Source organism: Lolium perenne, chromosome 7 (genome assembly GCF_019359855.2).
Source record: "Lolium perenne isolate Kyuss_39 chromosome 7, Kyuss_2.0, whole genome shotgun sequence".
Classification (NCBI taxonomy): Eukaryota; Viridiplantae; Streptophyta; class Magnoliopsida; order Poales; family Poaceae; genus Lolium; species Lolium perenne.
In genome coordinates, this window is record NC_067250.2 from 265,190,621 (window position 1) to 265,210,042 (window position 19,422).

At 47.0% G+C, this 19,422-nt stretch overlaps 1 protein-coding gene across 3 annotated transcripts; it reads left to right on the forward strand.

The window, feature by feature from the left end:
* Positions 1–905: 905 nt before the first annotated feature.
* LOC127312718 (ABC transporter G family member 36) lies at positions 906–18,737 on the forward strand. 3 transcript variants are annotated; one of them, XM_051343258.2, is made up of 22 exons: positions 906–1,192; positions 6,100–6,220; positions 6,325–6,413; positions 6,517–6,601; positions 6,857–7,016; positions 7,104–7,180; positions 7,283–7,336; positions 7,398–7,488; positions 7,602–7,903; positions 7,993–8,274; positions 8,449–8,765; positions 9,235–9,395; positions 9,492–9,752; positions 10,046–10,323; positions 10,414–10,743; positions 10,814–11,104; positions 11,540–11,623; positions 17,088–17,221; positions 17,414–17,641; positions 17,733–17,904; positions 18,027–18,281; positions 18,388–18,737. In XM_051343258.2, the coding sequence occupies exons 1-22, from the start codon at positions 906–908 to the stop codon at positions 18,652–18,654; spliced, it is 4,326 nt and encodes a 1,441-aa protein (XP_051199218.1). In that variant the 3' UTR covers positions 18,655–18,737. The 3 variants fall into 3 exon arrangements, with proteins under 3 accessions (XP_051199218.1, XP_051199220.1, XP_051199221.1); XM_051343261.2 differs by lacking the exon at positions 906–1,192 and adding an exon at positions 5,114–5,321; XM_051343260.2 differs by lacking the exon at positions 906–1,192 and having other exon boundaries at positions 5,037–6,220; positions 6,360–6,413.
* Positions 18,738–19,422: the final 685 nt, after the last annotated feature.

A 19,422-nucleotide genomic window follows, 5' to 3' on the forward strand; every position in this document is an offset into this window, starting at 1 on the left:
CTGAGCTGTAATAGAAGGGCTCCGTGATCACAGTGCCAGTGGCAAGAGGCATTGGTCTTCCAACATGCTACATCCGTGATTCTTTCAATACATTTTTTAGGTGCAAATGGATATAAGTTACGTACTAGAAAGAGTTGGCAACAACTAGCTGCAAAATACTACAGTCTTCGTACTGAACTTTTCTTTGGTATCCATTTTCTGTTCACTTGATCGAGCTGGCCGGCGGGAGACTCGGTCGCAGCAACCCCGGCCGCCGCAGGATGCACGGCGCTGTTCTGGAAGAACCTGGCAGATGAGAGCGTTGACCGGCCGGTAGGCGTACGCGGCGGCGCCGGTCAGTGAACACGGGACGGTCCATCCGTACGGTAGGCGTACGAGGCGGCGGTACGGCTTCCGCTCCCGCGTGCACCACGCGCCCGCCGCGCGGACCGTGGACCAAGTCTGGGAGTCGGTCACTCCACCCATCGTCCTAATCTTGTTCGACGAGACGTCGTGATCGTGACTCGCGAGATATCTGGCAAGGGGCCGGCGACGGCGACCAAGCATCCCGAGCGCGGGCTGCCCTCGATGAGCTCGACGTCGACGTCGATACTGGCAAGGCGGCGGCGGCGCGCGCGTGCCTCGACCGAGCCGACGATTTCTTGTCCGCGCAAGAGCCGTAAGCCAACCGTCCCTTCCGCTCTAGCTAGGCGCGCGACGGACGTGGATACGCATGATTGGGGAAACCGCGAAAAACGATGTGCCCGTTCGTTCGATTTTCTCGTACGCACCGCCGCCCGCCAGGAATAAAATGAATCTGGAATCTACTCCAAGTATAGTATACACACTCTCTATTGCACTCCGATCGTCTTGGAAGTTACCGCCTTGGTGTCCCTCTCCAGGCGACACGACCAACGATCGCCGCAATGGCGTCGGCGGAGACGCAAATGGCGCGGCCCAGCTCAGCGCCGTTCGTCGATGCCGACAATGACGAGGAGGAGGAGCTGCTCTGGGCGGCGCTGCGGCGGCTGCCCACGCTCGAGCAGCGCGCCCGGCACGCGATCGTGACGATGGAGGACGGGAGCAGGAAGGTGGCGGACGTCGGCCTCGTCGGGCCGGCGGAGCGCCGTGCGCTGCTCGGCCGCCTCCTGCGCTCCGGCGTCCACGAGGACAACGAGCGCTTCCTGCTCAAGCTCAGGGACCGCATCGACCGGTACGTGCTACGGTTCTTCGTGCATGTCAGCTAGCCTAGCTGTCTTCCTTTAATTTGTTCTACTGCCACTGCTGCCAACTCTTCGCGGTTAGGCCCTTCAGACTCGTATTCATGGTCCGAATGTTACCAAAATAGAGCTTTTGCATATTAAACGTTTAAGAAGAATAACATATTAGAGTGGAAATTTTGCACCTAGGTAGATCACAACATTGTCTGCATCAAGATTTTTTTTTCAGATTCTTTTGAAATCTTCAATATCGTTTCCGAATTTTCGAAAGAAACAAGCTACTCGACCTACAAAAATCCACACTCGTTAAAACACAAGTATTATTTTCAAAAAAATTGTTCCAAACTATGGCCATATGCTAAAGCAATGAATATTAACGTGTTTAAGATGCAATTATTGTTGTAATTATCGTACGTGATATTCCGGCCGATGTCATTCATTTCGGTTTCTAAATCTACCGAAAAACTTTAAGAATGTTGTTTGGATGTCATGTTCCCTCCGTTCCTAAAAAAAGCTTCCCAATTGTATCTAGATATGAAGGTATATAGACATGTTTGAGCTATAGATTCATCCGTATCTAGAAAAGGTTGCGAAGCTTTTTCAGGAACAGAGGGAGTAAAAAAATAGGAAACCCGTTGATACATAAAAGAAATCATGATGTAGGACCTTCTAATTCCTTCATATTCTCATGGCATTGCCAATTCCATAATTTTTGGATGGAATGTAGGGTACTATAGTTCCTTTGTTGCTCGAAAGCGATAACTCAATGGCGCTTCATGAGCTAAAATCAAAGTGCATTGGAAAATCATCTTTTTTTTTTGATAAAGGATGTTTTATTACTTCAAGAAGCAATTACATCCAGCCTCTGAATAACCAGGATGCACACAGCCGTTTGTTGTCTCAAGTGACCAAAGTTACATAAAACAAAAAAAGGCGAAATAAGGCGAAATACATATCGGAACGATGAATCATATAACGCCTAAGAGCTAGGTGGAGCTTCTATCCGTAGACTATGCTGCCACCCATGTAGGGAAAAAGTATCCCTCGCCGTATCCTCCAACCGTGTACAGACCTCCGTAAACAGGTATCGGTTCTCCTCCCGCTGAAGAGGTAACCACGAACGGAGAATACCTGTGCATCTGTAGATAACCTGCAATAAAGAGCAATTTTTGTCATTAAAGATCTTGTCATTTCTACATAGCCAGAGCGCCCAGATAACTGCTAGCGCCCCCATCCTAAGAAGCATTTTAAACCTTGAGTTGATTCCATGAAGCCAATTGCCAAAGACATTAGCGACACTAGTCGGGGGATACAAGGTAGACGCTACTTGGATGACTGACCATATAGATCTCGCAAACTGGCACTGGAAGAATAAATGATTGATGGTTTCGTCATGATGACAAAAGACACATCGTGTACTTCCGTGCCAATTCCTCTTAACAAGATTGTCTTTGGTGAGAATAACCCCTCGACGAAGATACCATCCAAAAAATTTAATTTTTAATGGTATCTTCATCTTCCAAATTTTCTTATTATTATCAACTGGTAAATCAGAAAGCAGCATCGCATTGCATAACGATTTTACAGAAAAGGAACCATCTACGTGGAGGTTCCATCGAAATTCATCTGGCTCTGGCGATAATTGAATATCTCCAAGCCGTAGAATTAGGTTGTTCCATGCCACGAGCCTTTGTCCTAGTAAAACCCGTCTGAACGTCACATTCGGGGGTGAGGTAGCCATTACAGTTGCAATGGTATCACCTTGGCGACGCGCAATTCTATACAAAGCGGGATACTGTTCACATAGGCGTGCATTGTCGAGCCAAGCATCTTCCCAGAACCGTATCTGTGCACCATTCTTAATGGAGAAAGTCCCATGTCGAAAAAAAACATTTTTTGTCGCCATAAGACCAGCCCAGAAGTGTGAATCCCCAGGTTTCCAAACCACTTGAGATAATGTCTTCGAGCCGATGTACTTTCTTTGAAGTATAGTTTGCCAAATCCCATCCTCAGTAAGTAGCTTAAAAAGTCATTTACCCAGTAGCGCTGAGTTCTTGACCTCCAGGTCATGAACTCCAAGCCCTCCTTGATCTTTGGGACTACAAACTATACTCCATTTAACCAGTCGATATTTCTTTTTCTCGTTGTCTCCTTGCCAAAAGAATCTGGATCGATAATAATCGAGTTTGTGCAGAATTCCTTTGGCTAAGATGAAGAATGATAACATATACGGTACCATATTAGTTAGTACTGAATTAATGAGTACCAATCTTCCACCCAGGGACAACAGTTTACCTTTCCAACTACTGAAACATTTTTGTAATCTTTCTTCCACTAATTTCCATTCCGCAATTGTAAGTCTCTGATAATGAATCGGAATACCCAAATAGCGAATCGGAAATTGGCCTTGCCCGCAACCAAATAATTCTGTATACAGAGCTACATCGTCTTGGGCATCACCGAAGCAGAACAATTCACTTTTATGAAAGTTAATTTTCAATCCCGATAAATGCTCAAAAGCTGTTAAAATTAATTTCAGATTTCGAGCTTTTTCAAGATCATGATCCATAAAAAGAATTGTGTCATCGGCGTATTGAAGGATAGATAAGCCACCATCAACTAGATGTGGAATCACCCCTTCAATTTGACCATCAGATTTGGCCCGCTCTATGAGTATCGCCAACATATCCGCTACGATGTTAAACAACATCGGAGATAACGGATCCCCTTGGCGTAACCCTTTTCGCGTTTGGAAATAGTGTCCGGTGTCATCATTGACCCGTATAGCCACACTACCACCATACACAAAATCATTAATTAGAGCTCGCCACTCAGGCGAAAAGTCTTTCATCCTGAGTGTCTGTTGAAGGAAAGACCATGGCCGAGGTGAAGAATCTGGTGTCTTTCGTTACGAAACACAAAGCCCGTAAAATCAACATATCGTCCAATAATGTGGCGCGTGAGATTGCTGGTTTTGCTAGGAGAGAGTGGATAGGAGGTGTGTTAGAGAGTGTGGTTCCTCCCGCTGCGGTTGAATTAGCTCGACATGAGTGTAATGAAATTTGTAACAAATATATTTTTAGCTGAGTAATACAATCTCAATTTCAAAACATAATTCCTTTGGTCAGAGCACCAACAAAGAAAAAAAACGCTAAACATGTTAAATTCAGGATTCATTTTTACTAAGATAGTAGTCGGAGCACGACTAAGAGGCGATCTAGATAATCGACAGGTCTCCACCTCCTCTGCTTGCTGCTCCGCTAGCGGTAAGGATGAAGACCTTGGACCTACACTTCATCTTGTAGTAAGATCCCTAAAATTAGAATATGGAAACCGGCAGAGGCATATGGTGGTTATGGAGGTGTTGTGTGTGACACAAATTAGGTTTTCTCGTCTCCTCGTCCGCTTCATAGGAGATGATCTCGCCAGTAGCGTTGAGAAGAGTGGAGAATCGCCGGGACGTTGCTTCCATGGAGTGGTGAGTCTCGTTTGATCTACATGTGTTGTGCGTTTGATGTCAGAGGATTTGAATCGATTAAAGTGTTTAATGACAACTACTTCGGCTCTTGGATGATGGTCCTCCAGTATGGGGTAGCGATAGGGGCGCGTCGATGGCTCGCTCTTGCGGCGACAGTGGTCGTTAATTGTGTCAGAAATCTCGTTATAATTTATTATGTTCGAGGTATTTTTCTTACTTCTTGTGAACTTTTTAATATACACATCGTCGTCGAAAAAAAGAAACGTTCTTGCAGAAACCATTCAGCAAAATTTCTATACTTTTCCCTCGTTTCAAAGGGGACCTGAAATCAGTGTTGTCCCCTGCGCGTTCTCCGTGCCTTTCCCTGCTCAAAAAATCACCAGACTCAAATCCTGGAGACCTTGAACTGTTGGACAAGGGGCGTGATCCACGCCGCCGCTCCACAGCGTGCCACGCTCCCTCCGATTCCTGGCGGCGGCGGCGCCTATATCGTCGCGGCTCGCCTGGCAGAGGCGCGCGCCGGTGCCCTGGTTGACCCCGTCCGCCGCAACCCCAATCCAGTCTCGGTGTCGTCGATCTTCCACCAGTGCAGGAGCAATCAACTCGAAGCGGCGCCCGCAAGATGCGACGGCGTCATCTGCCTCGTAAGCGCTTTCGGCATTGCAGTTTTGGGCCCAGAATGGCTTAGAGGTCAGAGCAAGGGAAAATGCAGACTCGGGCAAAAGAGCAGTTCATGAAATTTCATGACAGCAAAACATTTCAGTATGCAAGAAGATCTCGACTGGACTGTAGTTCCGATGTAGTATATGTAGGGCTATGAATTAATACTCTAGTATTCTTAAATTATGACAAACGTATCGTTCTGGTTCCTGATTAGAAATATACTGACAATTTTCCGAAGAGCTTGATTAATTTGTAGTCTAGTCTATCCTCCCTTTCAAAGAATTTGGTGGTCGCTCTGCGATAGATGAACAAAATTAATTATACATGGGTAAGCTTCTCATTGGACTGAACCCAAACATCTAAAGGGAGTGTTATATTTTTAAGTACATTTGAGTGCAAAAAGTTACTAGCCAAAAGGAACCTGGGACACAATCTTGTAAACTAGGATTAGACGCAGAAATCGGTTGGGTTCAATCTGATTTATCGAGGGGAGAGGAAATGCAGAGTTTGTTTCCCTGTAAATGGGTTCATATTGAGCGGAGCGCATTTTTAGATAATTGTGTTTTACTTTTATTGTGGTAAGTCTTCAATGTCCAATTGTCCATGCTTCAGAATGTGAGACTTGTTTTCTCATTTGGGTAGTTCTGCTGCTCTACGAGGCTGCCGCTGTCCTTGCGCTGCTGATTTTCCGCACCCAGTACAAATGTTTTTCTTTTGAACTTCATCCAGTCCACATGATATTTTGTATCTTATCTGTAGAGTTGGCATAGTTCTACCAACAGTTGAAGTGCGTTTCGAGCATCTAAATGCAGATGTGGAAGTTTGTGTTGGGAACAGGGGACTGCCCACCGTTCTGAACTCAATTACTAACATCTTTGAGGTATTATTCTTTTTTTTTCATCAACATGGTATTTTAAATAGTACTAGTCCTGAAATTAGTATTGCTAGCTTTATGTGGTACAAGACTTTTGAGTTATTGATCAGGGAGCTGCAAATGCATTACACATACTGCCAAGCAGGAAAAGGAAATTACCAATTCTCCATGGCATTAGTGGCATCATCAAGCCTCGTAGGTACAAGTTCTTCTTGAGTGCAGTGGATGTGTGATTTATGAGTTCAGTATATCTTTTTTATCATTATGTGTTTTGGTTGTTAATTTTCTCTTTTCCTGTACAGAATGACACTGCTGCTAGGTCCGCCAGGATCAGGGAAGACGACATTTCTGCTTGCATTGGCTGGGAGGCTTGGCAGCGATCTTCAGGTATACAACTTCTGCAGTTAATTCTCACACTTTCATGTCTTTTATGGGACTCGTGAGAACTGGGTTTAAAACAGTATAAAAGAGTCCTTACTAACTACTAAGTCAATAAAGGTACGTGTGTGAAACACTATGGTCAACGATCTTTTAGGTATCCGCTTTCCGCTGGCATTCCACTATTCTTCTACCTGAGGGATTTGCTGACTATTGGTCTTGGAGCTATACAACACACCTCAAATCTCCATTTTTCCTTTGCAGGTTTCAGGCAAAGTCACTTATAACGGGCATGAAATGGGTGATTTTGTGCCTGAGAGGACAGCTGCGTATGTAAGCCAGCATGATCTTCACATAGGAGAGATGACTGTGCGTGAGACACTTGTCTTCTCCGCAAGGTGCCAAAGAGTTGGATATTTGCATGGTAAGCACCTATTTATCAGCCAACTTAAAAAATATTTCATCGAACTAAATTCTTTAATGATTCTGATGTCCTTTTATGGTTTCTTAGATTTGCTTCTTGAGTTATTAAGACGAGAGGAAGCATCCAACATCAAGCCTGATGTTGATATTGATGTTTTTATGAAGGTGCCTTGCATAGACCATAGATAAATCAAGAACCATAAAAATATATCTTGCAATTATGATGTTAGCTAATAACAAATTATACATTTAAAATGCTCATATCAGGCAGCTGCATTGGGAGGGCGAGAAGCCAATATCGTCACTGAATACATACTGAAGGTACACGTGGCTTGCATAGCCTGAAACTGACTAGCTCTAAGTTCACTTATCCTTGTTGTAGATATTAGGACTAGACGCGTGCGCAGACACAATGGTAGGAGATGAGATGTTCAGGGGCATATCTGGTGGACAACGGAAGCGTGTTACTACAGGTACAAGCACAAGCAGAAGCATCAACTATTAACACGTATTGAGATTTTTGGCTTTGTGAACTTCTCTTGCATGTACTGCTAATTGGATGATATAACCTTGGTACATCATATAGGTGAGATACTGGTTGGGTCGGCGAGAGCACTATTCATGGATGATATCTCTACAGGGCTCGACAGTTCAACAACATTCCAGATCATAAACTTCCTCAGGCAGGCCATCCACATCCTAAGCAGGACGTCGGTCATCTCCCTGCTACAGCCTTCACCTGAGACTTACAACTTGTTTGATGACATCATACTCCTCTCAGATGGGCAGGTCGTGTACCATGGGCCCCGCAAGAACGTTCTCGAGTTCTTTGAGTCTATGGGGTTCAGATGCCCCGAGAGGAAGGCTGTTGCAGACTTCTTGCAAGAAGTATGCACCTTTGAGTTATAATATTGCTGGTGGTTACGTTTATTTATAACTATTAACTAGTATACATATGTGAAAAAAAATTGCGCCAGATAATGTCAAGGAAAGATCAGAAACAGTACTGGGCACGACATGACCAACCCTACCAGTATGTATCTGTGAAGGAATTTGCTGGGGCTTTCCATTTGTTTCATGTTGGCCAAGACATGGCAAATGAGATTGCAGTGCTGTTTGACAAGGGCGCAAGCCATCCTTTGGCACTCACTACCTCAAAGTATTGTGTAAGCACAAAAGAACTTCTGAAAGCCAATGTCGACCGGGAAATTCTTCTCATGAAGAGGAACTCATTCTTCTATGTATTCAGAATCGTACAGGTAATTGGTCCCTGAAGTTCAGATCCGACTAGACTCATTTTATGAACTTTTGAGAGGAGACTGGTCTGCAGTAATCGTTAAAATGCTACTTTATTCCATGGGTAGAAGTTGATATGTTGCATTCATTGCTTAATAATTTTTCCACAATTTCCTCTTGTTCATCTGGCAGTGCAGCTGATCTTGTTGTCAATCATCGAGATGACATTATTCTTTCGTACAGAGATGCATCGTGATTCTGTGGCGAATGGAGGCATCTACATGGGTGCACTCTTCTTTACTACGATTATGATCATGTTCAATGGTTTGTCTGAGCTGCCCCTCACCATTTTTAAGCTCCCGGTATTTTTCAAGCAAAGGGATCTCCTATTCTATCCTGCATGGACTTATACTGTACCCTCATGGATTCTCAAGATCCCCCTCACATTTATCGAGGTTGGTGGGTTTGTTTTTACAACCTATTATGTCATTGGATTTGATCCTGATGTAATCAGGTGAGATTTGCTAACCATGTCATATTTTTCTTGATATGGTACCTAATTACTGACATAACATTTTTTATCAAGTAGCAAAATATTCCGTGCAATTTGTAGGTTAGCCTCAATATATAACTCAGTATTTTCACTTAAATTGCTCATATCACACCCACAACCACATGAGTCTGGAGTATTAATTGATTGTTCTTACTATAATCAAAAGTAGCTTGCACTATCGTATTTCTGTTGCCTAAATCAGGTGTTGAAGGAATCATCAATAATATAGGATAATTTGACCAAATTAACATCACCTGCTTAAACTTAGTGCATCCTCTGCATTATTGTTCGAGAAAACGCAAGAGATTTTGCGTTTCATTTCATTGAACAGGAAGAAGACATATCAGCAAAAGGACCGACACCGTAATAACAACATTTGTATGGATGTTATGAACTTGTGATTGGCTAAAATTAGTTTTCCTATCTGTAGGCTTTTCAAGCAATATCTGCTTTTCTTAGCGGCTAATCAGATGGCATCTTCCCTCTTCCGGTTCATTGCCGGGGCAGCAAGAAACATGATTATTGCATATGTCTTTGGATCATTTGCATTGCTAGTTTTTATGCTTTTAGGTGGATTCGTCCTGTCAAGAGGTAAGAAACCAAGCCTTTTTTGTTTCTCTTTGGATCAGATTAATCCAAACTGCAGCATTTGCTACTAAATTTTCTTGTTTCGTGTTTGACCTCAAGATAGTGTAACGAAGTGGTGGATTTGGGGATACTGGATCTCTCCACTGATGTATGCGCAGAATGCTGCATCAGTGAATGAGTTCTTGGGGCATAGCTGGCAGAAGGTCTTGCCAGGTTCAGATGAGCCCCTTGGTGTGCTAGTCCTCAAGTCCCGTGGAGTATTTCCGGAGTCTATGTGGTACTGGTTTGGCTTTGGCATGTTGCTTGGATTCACTCTGCTCTTCAACTCTCTCTTCACTTTATGCCTTGCGTATCTTAAGTGTGAGTACAGTTGCTGCTCTGGTTCACTTGTCGCTGTAGTAAATAGTAATATCATTTTTCTCAAAGAATGTGATGGTAACTTTATACCAATTGTTAGTTATTAAGTGACTGAAACTTTGGTCATCGCCAAATTTGCAGTAGATGCAGATACACTATTACACTGGTTGCCAACGGAAAAAGAAACTACTAAACCTTCACAGATAAACACATCCCTTCCACCAACTAGCCCCACACCTGATCTAAAAGAAACCTGCCCCACACCTCTCCTGAGAAGATTTCTCATTTTTTTACAGCAATTGGTCACTCCTATCCGTCAGTATCAGAAGAGGCGCTGAGGGAGAAAAAAGCAAACTTGACTGGCAGTGTTGTAGATGTGCTGTTTATAGGGAAGGGACCCGGCAACACTTGCTTGACATCTGGCAGTGCTCATCAGGCAACTGGCTGCCATAGTGAAACATGGTCATCTATTTTTGATCCCGATTCTATGCCCGCACAAAGGGGAATGATTCTCCCCTTCATTCCACTCTCGCTTGCTTTTGACGATATACACTACTCCGTTGAGATCCCAAGGGTAAGTTGTTAAGTAATGAATTTACAAAGTTGGGACTAGTTGCACTGTCATTATTCATTATAAGCTCGTGATCTTGATGCAAAACTTCAGGAAATGAAAGTACGAGTATTGCAAGAACGGTTGGAGATCCTAAGGGGTGTCAGTGGGTATTTTAGACCAGGAGTACTGACCACACTGATGGGTATTAGTGGTGCTGGAAAGACAACTTTGATGGATGTGTTGGCTGGAAGAAAGACCAGTGGATTCATCAAGGGAAGCATCAGCCTTTCTGGCTATCCTAAGAAGCAGAAGACATTTGCACGCATTTCGGGGTACTGTGAGCAAACTGATATCCACTCTCCACATGTGACAGTGTATGAGTCACTATTGTTTTCGGCGTGGCTCCGACTTCCACGGGATGTGGACTCAAACACAAGAAAGGTCAGTTAAGTAGGTTATGTCAAAACTTCACGTTGTTTGTTTGCTGAAATGTTGTGACTTGTGAGTGCAGATGTTCATTGAGGAGGTGATGGCACTCGTGGAGCTCACGACGATGAGAGATGCTTTGGTTGGACTGCCTGGAGTGAACGGTCTGTCAACCGAGCAGAGGAAAAGGTTGACAATCTCTGTGGAGCTTGTTGCAAACCCTTCAATCATTTTTATGGACGAACCAACATCAGGACTTGATGCACGGGCAGCAGCCATTGTCATGAGGACAATAAGAAACACTGTTGATACTGGTCGAACTGTTGTCTGCACAATTCATCAGCCTAGCATTGACATATTTGAATCTTTTGATGAGGTGAATAAGTTCCTCACAATATTAGAAAATTTCTTTTAGATAGACTCATTCCTTTGTAGACACAATGTGGGCCACATCAACCTTGGTTAATATTAAATATTTTCCTTTTTAAACTAAGAATAGGGGGATGCCTCTGAAAAAAATAGGCGGAGTCCAATTGACCTAGCAGGCAAGCAAGTGGTACAAACTTTTAAAAAGGATTCAGGAGGGACTGTGGGGGTTTATGATATAGAGGAAAAGAGGGGATGAATCGTCAACTTCAAGAGGAAACGAGGGGAACTTTGAAAAGGATTCGGGAGGGACTGGGGGTTTACGATATATAGGAAACGAGGGGATGAATCGTCAACTTCAAGAGATGAATACTATTACTGGCAATTAATTCTGTTTCTGATTGTGATTTTATGAATCCTGAAATTTTTTATTCTATTCACACAGCTTTTTCTGATGAAGCAAGGTGGAGAAGAGATCTATGTAGGTCCATTAGGACACCATTCTTCAAAATTGATTGAGTATTTCGAGGTACTGTGATATATTTTACAAATATGATAATTCAAATGTGTTGTTTAATCAGTTGCTAGTAGAGTAGTAGTAGCAAGTTTGCTTAGCCACAAATAAGGCATGCACCTGTACGTGCATCTACTACTAGTAGTAGTTGGTTGTTAGTGTGAAATTTCTAGGAAGAGCAAGTGGGCAGAAGCAAACAAGAACCTGCAAGGCTGCAGGAGATAGACTGACAAAGATGGAAGGTGATAAGCTGCAGTGATAAGCTGAAGAATGTCAGGATTGGGTAACAGAGAAGTGCGGCTGAAATTCTCAGCTTCCACTAGTCAAGTGTTCACACTAGAGGTGTAGTACGTGAGCTGGTTTGTGTAGCTCACTAGTAGTATAAATAGCCCCCCCATTGTATCAGTTCAACACCAAGCAGTAACCAAGTGAGTGAAGAAAACGCAGCTTCTTTTGCTGCACCAAAACTGCTCGTGTCATTCAGTTCTATTTGAGTCTGTGTGTGTCCACTATATGTGTGAGTAGCAACAACTCTTAAGTAGTAGAGCTGTCAATTGGTATCAGAGCAACCTGGGAGATGTCGGCACCACCACCTCTCCAGCAGCGGCTTGCGTCCGCAACCCCTCCTCCGGCAAACGAGCGACGGCGATCGCCAAGTCGGGGACGGAGCAGGGTGCGACACGGCGGGGGCGAGGTCGTGGTACAGCGGGAGGTGATCCGCGAGATGACTAGCGGCGGAGGCGGCGGTACGAGCCTCGTCTTCCCGATGCTCAAGCGCGGAGACTACACCAACTGGGCCATGGTGATGGAGGTGAACCTGCAGGCGGCATCGCTCTGGGACGCAATCGAGGACACCGCAGTCTCTCGGCGAGAGGACAAGCAGGCCTTGGCGGCACTGCTCCGCTCCACTCCACCCGAGATGCATCCGATGCTGATCGGGAAGGGGAGCGCCAAGGCGGCGTGGGAGGCGATCAAGGTGCAGCACCAGGGCAACGATCGTGTGCGCGATTCACGCGTGCGGCGGCTGCGGACAGAATTCGAGACGATCGCCTTCAAGAACGGCGAGCGCATCGACGAGTTCGGGTTGCGCATCACGAACCTCGCCGCCACCATGCGCTCCCTCGGGGATACCTGCGATGATGAGAAGATAGTAAGGAAATTCCTCTCTGTTGTCCCAAAACAGTTTGTGCAGATCGCTTTCTCGATGGAGACGATGATGAACCCGGCCACACTCACCGTGGAGGAGGTTGTCGGACACCTTCGGGCCGTCGAGGATCGCCTGAACCCTGAGCAGGGCACCACTGCCTCCGGTGGCAACTTGCTGCTGACAGAGAAGCAGTGGGAGGACAGAAGGAGGAAGCAGCGGGGAGGCGACTCTGGCGGGAACGGTGGCGGTGGACAAAAGGGTGGCAAGCCACCGCCCAAGTCCTCGCTATCGCAAGGCTCCAGCAGCAACGCTGACCGCGTAAACTGCCACTATTGTGGCAAGAAGGGGCACTGGAAGCGCGACTGCCGCAAGAAGCAGCGCGACGAAGCTGCTGCGGCGGCGCACCTGATCCAGGACGAGAATGGCGGAAAAGCAGACCCGGAGCTGCACATGGCCACCGTCGTCGAGCCCGCATCTCCTGCACCGCTCGTGCAGGCCTCCTCGACATCGACTGATCCACCTGCACTGCCTACGGGGGAGCAGGTGTATCTCAACGAGGAGCGCGCCCGCGTCGTGTTCAGGCGCACGGCGCACGACACTGACGCAGCGTGGTACCTCGACACGGGAGCGTCGAACCACATGACCGGCGACGACAGCGTCTTCGCCGAGCTGGACAGGACTGTCTCCGGCAAGGTGCGCTTCGGCGACGGATCGGTTGTCGACATTTGTGGCCGCGGAACCGTCCTCTTCGTCATCAACAACGAGCGACATCACGAGCTGGCCAGCGTATACTGGATCCCACGGCTCAAGTCGAACATCGTCAGCATTGGGCAGCTAGACGAGCTCGGGTACCCCACCCACGTCGAGCATGGCCACATGGAGGTCCGCGATCGTGCCAAGGTCCTTATCGCCAAGGTGCCAAGGACGACGAACAGACTCTATGTGGCGCAGCTCCAAATCGTGCAGCCAGTGTGTCTGGCGGCGCACGCCAACGACGACGCGTGGCGCTGGCACTCACGCTTCGTCCATCAGAGCTTCGATAACCTCGAGAAGATGTCGAGGAAGGGAGTGGTGCGCGGTCTCCCCACCATCAGCCACGCCGAGCAGCTTTGCGAAGCCTGCATCGCGGGGAAGCACCGGCGCTCCCCATTTCCCGCAGCAACCAAGTACCGCGCCACGAAGCCTCTTGAGCTCGTGCACGGTGACCTCTGCGGTCCAATCTCGCCAGCTACACCGGGAGGGAAGAAGTACTTCCTCTTGCTCGTCGACGACAATAGCCGGTACATGTGGTTGTACCTGCTCAGGTCAAAGGATGAGGCAGCTGCGGCAATTCGGCGTTTCCAGGCTGAGACAGAGAAGGAGACGCAGCGTCCTCTGCGCGTGCTCCGCACTGATCGGGGCGGCGAGTTCACGGCGAACGAGTTCGCCGATTGGTGCGCAGAGCATGGCGTCCAGCGTCACCTCACTGCCCCCTATTCTCCACAACAAAATGGGGTAGTGGAACGGCGGAACCAGACGATCGTTGGCGCCGTCCGGAGCATGCTCAAGGCGAAATCCGTCCCAGCTAAGTTCTGGGGAGAAGCGGCAGCAACAGCGGTGTTCGTCCTAAACAGATCCTTGACAAGGAGCCTGGAAGGGAAGACACCATTTGAAGCCTGGTATGGCAGAAAACCTAGCGTTCACTTTCTTCGCGTATTCGGCTGCAAGGCATACGCGAAGGAGACGAAACCAGGCTTGAAGAAGCTTGAGGACCGCAGCCGCCCGATGGTGATGCTTGGGTATGAGGAAGGAAGCAAGGCGTATCGCCTATATGACCCGGAGAAGAAGTGCCTCCATGTCTCCCGCGACGTCATCTTCGACGAGGCCGCGAGCTGGGATTGGGGAGAGCACAATGACGGCACCGCCACTCTCGCTGTGGAGAGTTGGACGATGTCGCAACCAACGGCAGCACCGTCGGAGAAACCAGCTGAAGCGGCACCTGCATCAAGCTCTCCTTCGCCGTCACCACAGGCAGCATTGGCTCCGACTGGGCCGCCATTGGTGGGTCGGCCCATCTCTGCGGCATCAGACCAGCCCGTGCGTTTCGTCTCTCCACCAGCAGATGGAGGCATCGAGAATCTGGATGCTGGAGTTGACCCAAGTCTCGCTCGCTACCGCAACATTCGAGACTTCCTCAACCCAGATGAGGAGAATCCAGGGCGGGCGGAGCGCCTCCTCCTCACTCCCACAGGCGAGCCAGCAACACTCGCCGAGGCCGAAGGAGACGAAGATTGGCGGCTCGCCATGGTCGATGAGCTGCAGTCAATCGAGGAGAACCAGACATGGTCACTTGCTGATCTGCCGCCGGGTCACAAGCCCATCGGATTGAAGTGGATCTTCAAGCTCAAGCATGACGCCGATGGTCACGTCCTCAAGCACAAGGCCAGGCTCGTCGCGAAGGGATACGTCCAGCGGCTAGGGATTGACTTCGATGAAGTCTTTGCCCCCGTTGCACGACTGGACTCTGTCAGGCTCCTGATCGCCGTCGCTGCCCAATTCAAGTGGGAGGTCCACCACATGGACGTGAAGACAGCATTCCTCAACGGTGATTTGGGGGAGGAAGTGTATGTGACTCAGCCGCCAGGATTCGTCGACGGCAACAACTCGAGCAAGGTGATGCGCCTCCACAAGGCACTCTACGGTCTCCGTCAGGCCCCGCGCGCATGGAACACCAAGCTCCATGCCGTGTTGGTGTCACTCGGTTTCGTACGGAGTGCTTCGGAGCATGCCGTATACACTCGTGGAGAGGGTGACTCACGGCTCCTGCTCGGCGTCTACGTCGACGATCTCGTCGTCACAGGAGGAAGCACCACTGCAATCTCAAGCTTCAAGCAGCAGATGTGCAGCCAGTTCAAGATGAGCGACCTAGGCTTGCTCACTCTGTACCTGGGCATCGAGGTATGTCAGGCTCCTGGCCACATCACGCTGAAGCAGAGCGCCTTCGCAGCGAAGGTGCTCGAAAAGGCGGGCATGGCTGATTGCAACGCAGCTCATGTGCCGATGGAGCCAAGGCTGAAGCTCTCGAAGAGGAGCACGAATCCTCCGGTCGACGTCACGCTGTACCGCAGCATTGTCGGCAGTCTGCGTTACCTCGTGCACACGAGGCCGGACATTAGCTTCGCCGTTGGCATGGTGAGCCGCTTCATGGAAGCGCCCACCACGGAGCACCTGAGTGCTGTGAAGCACCTGCTCCGCTACATTGCGGGGACGATCGACACCGGCTGTTCGTTCTCCTCCGCGCCAGAAGGTGCACACCTGATCGGCTACAGCGATGCAGATCACGCTGGTGATATCGATGACAGGAAGAGTACCACAGGTACACTCTTCTTCGGAAATTGCCCAGTGTCATGGCAGAGCCAGAAGCAAAGGGTGGTGGCATTGTCATCCTGCGAGTCTGAGTACATCGCAGCTGCGACGACGGCGTGTCAAGGAGTTTGGCTCGGCCGTCTGCTCGGCGACTTGCTAGGATCTGCTCCTCTCGTCGCTGATCTGCTCGTGGACAATAAGTCTGCAATCCAACTGTGCAAGAATCCAGTGTACCATGACCGTAGCAAGCATATCGACACGCGGTACCACTACATCAGGGACTGCATTGAGGATGGAACTGTCACGGTCGAGTACATCGGCACAGAAGAACAACTCGCAGATATTCTGACCAAGGCACTTGGTCGTGTTCAGTTTCAAAATCTGCGAGAAAGAATTGGCGTCATCAACCTCTACCGCAACTAGATTAGGGGGAGAATTGTTGTTTAATCAGTTGCTAGTAGAGTAGTAGTAGCAAGTTTGCTTAGCCACAAATAAGGCATGCACCTGTACGTGCATCTACTACTAGTAGTAGTTGGTTGTTAGTGTGAAATTTCTAGGAAGAGCAAGTGGGCAGAAGCAAACAAGAACCTGCAAGGCTGCAGGAGATAGACTGATAAAGATGGAAGGTGATAAGCTGCAGTGATAAGCTGAAGAATGTCAGGATTGGGTAACAGAGAAGTGCGGCTGAAATTCTCAGCTTCCACTAGTCAAGTGTTCACACTAGAGGTGTAGTACGTGAGCTGGTTTGTGTAGCTCACTAGTAGTATAAATAGCCCCCCCATTGTATCAGTTCAACACCAAGCAGTAACCAAGTGAGTGAAGAAAACGCAGCTTCTTTTGCTGCACCAAAACTGCTCGTGTCATTCAGTTCTATTTGAGTCTGTGTGTGTCCACTATATGTGTGAGTAGCAACAACTCTTAAGTAGTAGAGCTGTCAAAATGTGCTTCACCTTATTTCTGTAGCTCATGCGGTTTGATTCTATTCAGGCAATTGAAGGAGTCACTAAAATAAAAGATGGCTACAATCCAGCAACATGGATGCTGGAAGTGACGACAGTATCACAAGAACAGCTATTGGGCATTGATTTCAGTGACATATACAAGAAATCTAAACTCTACCAGTGAGTAACCTACTTCCTACTAATTAATATGGCCATCCCTTTCTTCTCTCCTGGTTGCTCCTAGTAGTAGATAAATAATCAAAATCACAAGCAAATGAAGCGATCTGATCAACATTGATTAGCCAACTGAAACTATCTGAAAGGCACTACTTGTTGTAATACCAACAGTAACTTTATGTTTACATTGCATAGGAGGAACAAAGCCTTGATAGATGAGCTGAGTACTCCACCATCTGGTTCGGACGCCCTCTACTTTCCTACCAAGCATTCAAGGTCTTTCTTCACACAATGCTTGGCATGCCTCTGGAAGCAGAACCTGTCATACTGGAGGAATCCCCAGTATAATGCTGTCCGTTTTTTCTCGACAACGATTATAGCTCTACTCTTTGGCACCATATTCTGGGATCTTGGCACCAAAAGGTACTTCCTCCGCATTTTTATAAATATCAATGATGACACGATCCTCATGTCACTTTCAAAGTGATTCATTATGTAGTGCCTTTTGATTCAGAGAGAAACCACAAGACTTGTTCAATGCAATGGGCTCAATGTATGCTGCTGTTCTAACCATAGGCGTGCTCAATTCAGCATCAGTTCAACCAGTGGTGGCTGTTGAGCGGACTACCTTTTACCGTGAAAGAGCAGCTGGGATGTACTCAGCTTTCCCATATGCATTTGGACAGGTGCTTCTACGAGCTTTAGACCTTTGATGCATTGACAGGCTAAGCTTTTCTCTACTGCCTGAAATGTACTGTAATTTGGAAGCTACTACTGCTGGACCCATCAGTTGTTTTCTCACTTGTAGGTCGCAATTGAGATCCCGTACACATTGGTTCAGTCTAGCATATATGCGGTAATAGTGTATCCTATGATCGGATTCGAGTGGACAGCACATAAATTCTTCTGGTATCTCTTTTTCATTTACTTTACGTTGCTCTACTTCACATTCTATGGTATGATGGCAGTCGGGTTGACAGAGAACCACACCATAGCATCCGTTGTATCCGCTTCGTGCTACGCCATATGGAATCTCTTTTCCGGGTTTGTGATCCCAAGAACTGTGAGTTAACTCTCCTTTCTCCATGCTTTTCGATGATTAACCTGAAACGTAAGATTTTCAGATTTAAATGTCTGATATGTTGTATTTGCACATTACGTGCATCCAGAAAATTCCTATCTGGTGGAGATGGTACTATTGGATGTGCCCTGTTGCATGGAGTTTGTATGGGATGGTCGTGTCACAGTATGGCGATGTTGATGATCCGTTGTACGATGGTGTCACCACCACCACTGTGGCAAGATTTGTCAGTGACTACTTTGGCTTCGAGCACAACTCGTTGATGGTAGTTGGTGCAGTTGTTGTGGCCTTTGGGCTGCTCTTTGCCTTCTTGTTCGGTTTTGCGATAATGAAGCTCGATTTTCATAGGAAATGATGTAGAGGACACCACCTTGCTGACAATATACAGTTTGATATTTGGTCATGTATTTACCAGGAAGAGTCCAGCTTTTGATGTCATGTAGAATCTTCCTAGCATCATGAACCAACTGTGTCATGTCGGAAATGTGAGGTTCATATGTAAATCAAAAATTGCTTTTGTTGGCAAAGGTGATAGCAAATCAGGCTCAGCACATGATCTTCCCCTGACAATCTGTCTATTTGTTAGACCTTGGGTTCTATTGGTTGGTCTTTCTTCTGCTGTTAATTTACTGCCATTTCTTGAAATGGAATTTGCTTTTCAGGTTTGTGGCAGATGAGATGGGCCACGATGACTAGTTATTGCCATCCTTCAGGAGATCTAAGACTGCCATGCCTAAAACTCCATGCATTTTGGGTATGTTCATGCCTCAGAACTTTATTCATACTAGCGAAAGATGGGTGCAGCGGCCGCCGCGCCAATATAGTGGCTGACTAATGGAGGTTTTGGTAAAAAAAACATGATACACTAATTAAATTTTAATATGCATAATAAATCAAATTAACAAAAATGGATGGGCTACTAAATACCTATGGGTGCCTAAAATAGGGTGGTTACTGTTTTGGCCCATGTAAAAATGGATGGGCTAGTAAATACTATTTTGGCTTCTACGGTAGTTTAAAATACGATCGTTAATTACTGCTTTGGCCCATGCAAAATATGGTGGTTCCGCTCCCATGCCTATACATATTTGGCATATGTGATCAATATTAAGAAATCTATGCA